Consider the following 10,383-nt stretch of genomic DNA (forward strand, 5'->3'; position numbering starts at 1 on the left):
TAATCCTATATAATTTTACCAATCAACTAACCTGACAATTTGCTTGTAACCAGAGCTGCGGCAGTTGGTCTATCTACATTTGATGTACCTGCATCTATGCAGAAGAAATATTTATATTAGTTATAATCAAGAATTTCAATACATTTTGAGCAGGCATCACTAAAAAGATTGTCTTATTTATAGAGACACTGGGCCATCCTAGTTATACAGTACATATAGAAATACTTTTATTGTGAACAAGTTACTTACACAAAAGTGAAGATTTTGGAACCAATGTTAATACAGTCATTTAAAGAAATGTGTAGTGTCAATTTAAAGGTCTGAAATGGCACTTCTGGTCTTAATTTTATAAGATTTTTATTAGGACAAATATTCTTAACTTAACAGTATGTAACAAATTTCAAGCGTTTAGGACTCAGTAAAATGGTCAGAAAGTAAAATTAGTGGTCAGATAGTAAGGATATACTCATGTTTGTTATAGTACTAAATACTGAACAACAGTTTTACAATTAATGAAATGGCATAAATATAAAAATATTTTCCTTATGGTAATTGGTGAATAACAAAATCTATAATACAATCTTGGCTTAACTTACTTCCAAATAGCTGCTTGTATCGTTTAACATTCATGTTACTTCCATGACATGGCAACATCTCATCCTGGAAATCTCCAAGAATTTGCATATGTTTCTTCTCAGATGTCTTACTACAATCACAGGGAATGCATCGATGGAATTTAATGCCCCTTCTACCACCATCTTTAGAATGTTTAAAAGACATCTCAATAGTTGATACAACCTGTAAAAATACAAAACATCTTCAACTAATCTTTTTTTTCATCATCTAGCTTATTCATCATTTTAACATTTATTTTAAAAAAAGGGATAATGCACAAACAAATAATAATCAAGATTAAAATTTGAAAATACAGAGGGCATTTAGAGTTGGAGGAATTGAAGTCCCTCTTGCCTTACATTTTTCCATGGGTCAAATTTGAAAATGTAATCTTGATTGGGGCTGAGGTGGAGAGATGTAGGTTAACAAAAAATGTTGTACACTCCCCAAACACGTTCTGTGAGATTGCCATTTCAAGATATCTAGATGTCCAGATTCCTAAAAAATTCACACACCTCAGCCCTAACCATGGTGCCACTGAGGTGGGAGCAGGTTTATTAATATTTATCAATTTTATGCCGACAAGCCGGAATATTTTTAATGAGTACGATTTAGGCCATAACATGTCCATTATTCCTAAAATATTCTCATTTCAGTTAATTTAACATTACACACTCCCAAAAAATATTTATGAGAGTGCCATATCCGGGAATTTGGAGAGGCCATACGTTACAATTCGCTTAATGGGGCTAAGGTGGGGTGGGTTTGAACACTGCAGCTGGTTAGGTCAGTCGTAAAGTTCAAACTCAGCAAGATTTTAAAGGTACATCCTTTGTTGCCTATTTCCTGTTATAGCAAGTGTAGCAATTATTATGCTATTATGCTAGAACCAATCATGTAAAATTAATTTATCGTATTTAGTATTAAAAAAGAAAGAAGAAAGTCATAACATACCTGTTTACATGTTGAAGGAGAAGGTTCACATTCTGTGGTAGTAATTGTTTCGCCAAGAGCCTTTCTAACTTTAATTGTAGCCTGAAGATAAACATTTGAAGGTTACATTGAAAGTTTTGGCCTAAACATTTTATCTATGCAAATATAATAGGTTATGTTGCGAATTAGTGTGGTGTTTATTCTAAAATTGATGTATATGCTTTAACCAATTGCATAATAGTAACATTTAACTGCATTTTATTATTTGCATAAAATAACTATATTATCACATATTTCAATGGAACAGAAATAAAATGCTGAAGTCATTTAGACATTGTAAGTTACCTTTAACAAGAACTTGTGGTCATCTTGCTTTGTTACCAATTTGACAAGAGACAAGATAACATTATGATATTGGTCGACGTAGAGCTCTGCATAGTCATTTGATAGTTTGGGGTCATCTCCTGTCTCCTTCTGATATTTTTTAATGAAATCAATCACTAAATATGGAAAGAGTATGTCAGGCAGATGTCCACAAAGGTCGTAATATATACTGATAGAGAGCCCATCATGCACAGATTTCACTTCACTGGATGGTGACGTCTCAAAAGCAAGTCGCAGAGGCACAAAAAAGGATCGTTCCTGCAATAAGAATGTTCAAATGTGTTAGAATGTGTGAAGATCTCACCTAATTCTAATCAAATAAAACTTTTAAAAAAATTATTCAGTGTAAAGATTCATATTCAAGACATTTTATTGGTCCACTTAAAACGGAAATTCATTTTGCTTGGCATAATTAAGAAAACAATACAAGAAAAATACATCAAATTGCACAAATGCTACTATAGGTCAATGTTAAAATACGGTTAATAGGCCAATGTTAAAATTCAAAACAAAAACTAGATTTGAACTCGTCAAAGTGACGAGATCAGGTTATCCGCGAAAATGCAACATGCACATACGTTAAAATATATGAACATTGACAATTATTATGCCATCCTATGACATGAATTAAATATGTTTATAGTGCTGAATTGTACCTATTTTGTATCATACAGCATATTACAGTGTACCCATCTTTTAATCCAATTTTTAACACGATGACGTCATCAAATTGACATATAAAGATAACTATTTTAGAAGATAATTATCTAAATAATTACATTAATACAAATTTGAAGAATTTTGGGCACGTAAAAGTAAGATGCGCTTTCTTTTCAACGCGACAAGCATTTACGAAACAGATGAAAATCCAACTTTTTTTAATTCAACTGGCCATATGATGATGTCATCACATCAGATAGACAAAATTTGTATATGAATTCATATCTACCCTTTATGTAAAAGGTACATAACAAATCCAATGAAAGTCATTTCCATTTTACAGAACGAAATGACCTTCCTATGAGTCAATACCGTAAAAATTCAATACCGTAAAATGTTTAATCAGAACATCCAAATCGAAAACGAAAAATCAATCCAATGGTTGTATAAAAATAGTATCCAAGCTCTGTTGGTACATAATCAAGCAAAACGGCTCATATAGAAACACGATACGGTTACAATCCATACAAAATTTCAGCTTGAAATAGCATATAATAAATATAAAATATCATCAATATACAGACAGCTATACAAACAACATGATATAAAAATACTTGTTAAGTTGCTTTAAAATTGCTAAGTTGAAAAACGCTTGTACTAGGCCCAAGGAGTGCCCTTGTGCCTATACTGTGCCGGCTGGACTCGTTCAAAATTCCTGGACTATATACTCTAGATTGTGCAGAGAGATTTCATGCCTAGAGAGGTTGAGTGAAACACAACCGCTCCAGTTGACGTAGTTCGCACAATAACAAGGGGTTATCCACCAAATGCGGATAACCAATTACAGTATAGAGTTATCGTCGAACATTTGAATTATACATAATGAATGCTAATTACAACAAAAGACTTCCTAGTTTGGCTTTTAATGGATCTATTAAAATTGTAATAGTAATGTACGGTAGAAAATATTGTTTGAAGGTTTTCATGGTGAAATCAATATGTTGATATAAAGATTGCAGTACACCAAATATAAACGATCAAAGTATATTGAGCGAAACATTCTTTTCTTTTCAGAACTTTATATATGTGGTGTACCACAAACTTTATATCAATCAGTGTAAACATGTTTGCAATCTATTCGGTATTATTGTTACAATAATAGCTTTAATTTCGTACCAAAACCAGGTCAATACAGAGTTCCCTTTCAGTAAAAACAAATCTTGTCCAACTTAAAACAGTTGTCAGAAGTCAGGACGAGTCATTAAAAGGGTTAATTCTTAATTGACATACAGCATTGGTGTTGATGTGGAGAACTTGGTTTCATAAGTCACAAAAAAACTGGCAATTTAATGTATAAAGGGTAAAAAGATTAAGAAGAAAACCTACTATAGATGTACTTTCCATGCTGGCTTGGCTGGTGGAGGTTGTTCTCTCACAAATGAAACCAAATCGAATCATCAGGTCAACAAGGTATTTGAATTTCTTGTCATCAATACCCTTCTTCTTCCACAATTTCTTTAACAACTTTTCACCCAGTATGCCTTTGTCAAGGTTTCTAAAAGCTTCACGGAACATGGCTGTCTAAAAAAGTGGCAAGGAAATTGACAATAAAATTACATTTGTAATCCAGTAATAAAATAGATAATGTTATCATTTTTTTCTATTCACTTCTTTTGAAGATGAACGAGTATTTTTGTTCATTATAGAGTATCACAGTGTGACGTCACAACGATAGAGGGCGCTACATGGTTGCGTTCAACGCTACTATGTTGATAAACTGTATAGATCTGTATTTCTATCAAATTATGTATCTTAGCTTGATTTTTTTTAACTATAGTTGAAGAATAAATAGATTATTAAAAACAAATATTTAGTGATCTTTTGAAATTTTAGTTTGTTTTTATTGAAAATTATTAAGTTTTAAAACGACTACTTCAAAAAGCCTATTCCAAACCATTGGTGACCTGAGAATCAATTAGGCAGGTTGAACGCATTTTTTGATTGGCTAGCAACTACGCAGCGTCACCTACCGTCGTGACGTCAGAACCGTGTTACTCTATATGTGCCCACTTACTTTAAACTCATCAGGTGTAACCACTGTCACAAATGCTGTAACAAACTGAACAACACTCATTGGGTCCAACACCACTTGATTCTGTAATAATTCATTATCAGGCAAGTAGATGATGTCACCAAGGTCGTACAGAAAGTTAAGCATAATTAACTGTTGGCTTTCATCACCAATTCCGTTTTGTCTGGCCATTTCTTTAACCTAAAATCAATAAAAATGCATGCTTTTTAATTAAATTTTTAATTAAGAAAAATAAACATGTTTTTGTAACCCACACACTAATTATGTGTTTCTTCAAAATAACTATCTGCACTCAACCTCAAAATACCTTACCACAAGCCTCTGGCTGGAATTTTGTATTAGGAAATGTTTGTGAATGGTATTCTATTGTGCGTGCCATACTTACCTTGAAGTAAGAGGTACGTTTTTAAAAGCATTTTTGATTGATTTCTATTGACAGTGCATGTTACAAAAAAAGTTTAAAAAACCAAAATCAATTATCAACATTATCACCCACTAAAAGTTTGACAGACAAGTGTATCACAAGTACGAAATGAAAACAATTTGTTATTTAATGCTATCTATCTCTTACTCTATGCATGCATATAATGAAAAATAAATAAATATCTATTTAAACCTTTTGATTGTTTTAAACTTTGCAGCTCTTAGATAAAGGTTTTTTCTTTAAACATTTATGTTTCATTTTTTTTATATTTACTTTTAATTGTTGTTTGAGCAAGGAGAGTCTTACATGAATTTTCTGAAAAGACTAATAAATCTAAATCTGAATTAAAAGTTGCTGATGCCTTCATAATATTTATTGAAAAATGTCGCTTTTCCTAACAAAATGAATGTTAATGAAATTAAGATTTACCTCTTCTGCTGAACATATCAATTTGTCCTTCCTCAGATTATACATTTCACATCTAAAACGCATCCACTTTAATGGAATAGACTTTTTTAAATGGTTCATAAGATCCTGAATTACTTCTTTTAGATCACTAAAGCTCTTGTCTGTAGTCTCGCTACTGTTTTCAACAGCATAGTATCCAAGTACATGTTTTTCATATGGTTTTCCTTTCAGGGAATCTTTAACTTTCTGTAAAACCACCTCTGCCTAGAATAAACAAAAATTAAACACTACTACATAATATATACAAACAAAAGACAATAAAAACCGTACCGTAGCACCGTATTTAAACGTACAAAAAGAATTGTTAATTTTTCTCCCCACCCCAAAACTTTATTTTAAAACCTTAAAATTTTAACATGTAGTAATATTAATAAAGTCCAAATTTCCTCTTCTATGTTTCATTTTCATCAAGTATATTCTTTATATATTTCATACTTGACAATCACTTGTTTTATTTCTTGTCAACTTAATTTGCACAAAAAGCTAAATTACATTTGGTGGATTTAAAACTGTGTACATTGATTGATTATTACAGTTTAAATGTACTATACCCACTGTGGTACATGTGCCCAAGACAAATATTTTAAGCTTTGTATTAACTGTAAACACAAACCTATTCTAGCTTATTACTAACCTCTTTATTTTGTTCTTCTTCTGTATCTCCCAGACTTCCCTTGTGTGTGCCAACAACAAGGATAGCAGGTAAATTTACTTCCTTCTCAATATTCTCTCCCAATATACGACTATGGGAATAAACTGACAGGATCGAAGACAGTACAAACTGACGATTTGTCCAATGATGTTTACGTTGTTGCTGTAAAAAATATTTTTATTAATTTTAAATAATAATTTTCTATTAAAAATCTATAAAAAATTGTATATTATTTTAGTACCAAACAAACTTTAGGTTATTATATGTATATATATATATATATATAAAACTATGTATGACTTTCTTTGACACAGCGACATTTCAATGCAAGCATTTTACTTTAACTAATGAATGAGATTGTCTACAACATATAATACCCTTGAAATACTTACCCCATTGGGATCAATTACTATTGCAGGATCATCGAGGTCTTTACTCAAATCAAAGACAACAACATAAACTGCCTCTGATGTCACAAAGATCTGCATACAAAATAAAAACAATTATTTATAAAATATTTGACAAGGATAGTAAAGCCTACTGATGTACTGTTTTCTAAAAATCAATATATCCAGAAGAGTAATAGACTACATATCATCAAAGAGATACTTATCTCTTAAAACAGCAATATAGAAATAATGTGAATAGAATACAAATATATTAGAATAAAGAAAAGTAAACTTTATAAATAGTTAAGAGTGCTAAATAGAGAAAAAGCTCTTCAAATTCACTTCACATGTAGTGAGAGAAGTCTATGGATAGCTTGCAAACCTTTATAGATTGGGTGTGTAAAGAGATACACAGAGGTTTGTTGGGTGCTCTGTTAACATTAGGATAGGTGGAATGCCTAAACAACAATCTGTATAGTGGGCATGTTCCCACCTACCTACACACAGCAGAATCCTATCCATGTGATACAGATAAGATACAGCCATAATTAGGCATTAAAACTGTTAATACACAAATAATAGACCATACAAACATACAAAATGTTCTAAACTTACCTGATGTATTCCTTGATAGATTAGCTGTCCCCCGTGATCCCAAATGTTAAAAGTTTCCAAAGGAGACTGTTTTACTTCTTGTTTTGAAAAAATTTCCTGAATAATATCTTTATCCAACGATTGTTGTGCATTAATTGATGCATATTCAGTTCCTTTAATAATCAACGGGAAAAATGTTTAAAAAATAATGTTTACAAATCAAATAGACTAAATATATGTAAAAAGATAATAGACATTAAATATATCATCATTATCAGCTCTACAACTATTATCATTTGTTTAAATGTTACCATTATCAATGACATCTTCTCTGTGGTAATTCTCTGTTGTCATTATCTTTATCACTATATCTTTACGTTCATTTTTTTGGTTGTGTTTCTTGGTCTCACCCTAATTTTTGGTTTTTGTTTTTAACATTATTGCACTTAAATGACAATTTGAATAATAGTGATCTACCTCTTTCTCATTTTGGTAAAATATTACACATGATATTTATAAAGGATAAAAAATAAATATATACTACATTTATATACTGTAGCAACAATATTTCAGTAAACCACTTTTCCTACAATTAAAATGTTTAAAAGATAAAACTTATTAAACATAAAATGACAAGAAAAAATGTAAAAAGTGATTAAAATGGTTCTTCTTTGGGTAGAAAGGCTATCTTGATCATTGTAGTAAACACTTATAAACTATGCATTTCACTGTTAATTTTATCAACTTTATCATTGTTGTTATTAATTTTCAATCATCATTTTTATCATTCACTAATTCTATTATTATTCACTCAGCATGTTCCATTATTTTATACTTGCACAATTAAAGTATTAAGAATTTAAAAATTAATTACACACTTACCTTCTGCAGTTGACTTCTTGCTAACCTGATACACAAAAATAACAAATAACAAATATTATATAAATAACATAGAGGTAAATGTTTTACTTTCTGAACCATTCATATCAGTATAATGTTATATGCCATGTCAAAAGTAAGGAAGTAAGTATATAAATTCAAAGGCAAATTACTGATTAATGCTGTGGCTATCAGTGGCTGGATCTTAATAGAATAAAGAAAAGCTAAATCAAAATGATAAAGTAAAATAGTCGGATAAACTTCCAACACTACTCTAATGTTAAAAGTATAACAGATTTAATTCCTTATTTTCAGTATACAATTTGAAAGTTGAAAGAAAGATGGATTGTTTTTTGCAAGGAGGCAGAGTTGAGTTAAATAGAACAGTCAACAAATGCTATATTGTAGTACTCACATCTTTCCAAAAAAAAAGGAAAAAGGAACTTACCTTTTGGCGAAACATTTTTTTCGCCCAATTCATACCAGGAAATTGTATTCCTTTGTACTTTCTGTCTCTCTTACTTGGGCGTGACTTTTCCTGGCAAGAAATAAAAAAGTAATTAAGATTTAAAGCAATGTCACTGGTAAAGGCTTCTATACAAATATGAAATGCTATGCTCTAATTATTAATATAATTTAGAAGATAACCATATAAGGAAGTTTTGGACTTCCCAACTTAAAAAAAGGAAATATTGGAAGACTTTATAAAAGCATGTCCACACTATAGAGGGGTGCTATAATATTTACTTATAATGTTAGAAAAAATACATCAAATCCAAGAAAACTTTAATTAATAAAAAAAATTAAAGGATATTATTCATAATAGTAAACATGGGAAACTCATTACTTCACGTATTAAACAATCCATGAATATCTTGCGTTCAGTTTATTTCTAGAGTAGTAACATTTTTTTTACACCTTTTGTTTACATATTTTGTTGGTTAATCCAAAATAAATTGTATTTTAGGAGAAGAGTTGGGAGGTCTGATGTCTTATGAAAGCAACATTATATTAACAAAAATTTAATTAAAGATGTATTGTCTGACAAAAAAACATGAAGGATGAAAAAATAAATAAATTGGTCACTTAGAAAATGACAAAATAAATGGTTAAATTCAACCAAAAACCCACTGTCTGGCAGCCAATTTTACTAATTTTTGCTTTAAATTAAAATATCTTCAGGTAAATACATTTTTTATATCCCCTTTTTGGTCAAAATGGATAACATTTAAGAATTAAGAGACAAATTATCTTTAATTAAAAGGTATCAAACTAAAAAAGCAATCAACATACCTTTTGTTATAGTGTGTACATACCTTTTGTTATAGTGTGTACATACCTTTTGTCATAGTGTGTACACACCTTTTGTTATAGTGTGTACACACCTTTTGTTATAGTGAGTACACACCTTTTGTTATAGTGTGTACATACCTTTTGTCATAGTGTGTACACACCTTTTCTTATAGTGTGTACATACCTTTTCTTATAGTGGGTACATACCTTTTGTTATAGTGGTACATACCTTTTGTTATAGTGTGTACATACCTTTTCTTATAGTGTGTACATACCTTTTCTTATAGTGTGTACATACCTTTTCTTATAGTGTGTACACACCTTTTGTCATAGTGTGTACACACCTTTTCTTATAGTGTGTACATACCTTTTCTTATAGTGGGTACATACCTTTTGTTATAGTGTGTACATACCTTTTGTTATAGTGTGTACATACCTTTTCTTATAGTGGGTACATACCTTTTCTTATAGTGTGTACATACCTTTTGTCATAGTGTGTACACACCTTTTCTTATAGTGTGTACATACCTTTTCTTATAGTGGGTACATACCTTTTGTTATAGTGTGTACATACCTTTTGTTATAGTGTGTACATACCTTTTCTTATAGTGTGTACATACCTTTTGTTATAGTGTGTACATACCTTTTGTTATAGTGTGTACACACCTTTTGTTATAGTGTGTACATACCTTTTCTTATAGTGTGTACATACCTTTTCTTATAGTGTGTACATACCTTTTCTTATAGTGTGTACATACCTTTTGTTATAGTGTGTACATACCTTTTGCTATAGTGTGTACATACCTTTTCAGTTGAGCTGTCAGGCTTACTTGCTGTTGCTACACCTTCTTTATTATCTTCTATTGTTTTACTGATATTTTCCTTAGCAAGTCTTCTATACAATTCAATTGGATTTCCTGAAAATTAACAACAGTTTATATTATGTAATTGTTTATTAATAAAATCTTATTTTTGGGTTGACCATATATCAAGGTGTGAA

The 10,383-nt window shown here is 30.5% G+C and overlaps 1 protein-coding gene across 1 annotated transcript; it reads right to left on the bottom strand.

Annotated features, from left to right (window-relative positions):
* LOC144835220 (uncharacterized) lies at nucleotides 1–8,165 on the bottom strand. Its single transcript, XM_078690271.1, has 10 exons — nucleotides 7,233–8,165; nucleotides 6,621–6,710; nucleotides 6,211–6,390; nucleotides 5,538–5,780; nucleotides 4,667–4,864; nucleotides 3,979–4,173; nucleotides 1,894–2,190; nucleotides 1,570–1,650; nucleotides 597–798; nucleotides 1–94 (listed from the first exon to the last, which is right to left on the bottom strand). Exons 4-10 carry the CDS (start codon nucleotides 5,634–5,636, stop codon nucleotides 27–29), a joined length of 1,140 nt encoding a protein of 379 aa, XP_078546397.1. The 5' UTR covers nucleotides 5,637–5,780; nucleotides 6,211–6,390; nucleotides 6,621–6,710; nucleotides 7,233–8,165; the 3' UTR covers nucleotides 1–26.
* Between the last annotated feature and the right edge of the window lie 2,218 nt (nucleotides 8,166–10,383).

The sequence above is a fragment of the Antedon bifida genome, chromosome 2 (assembly GCF_963402885.1).
Source record: "Antedon bifida chromosome 2, ecAntBifi1.1, whole genome shotgun sequence".
In the NCBI taxonomy this organism is placed as follows: Eukaryota; Metazoa; Echinodermata; class Crinoidea; order Comatulida; family Antedonidae; genus Antedon; species Antedon bifida.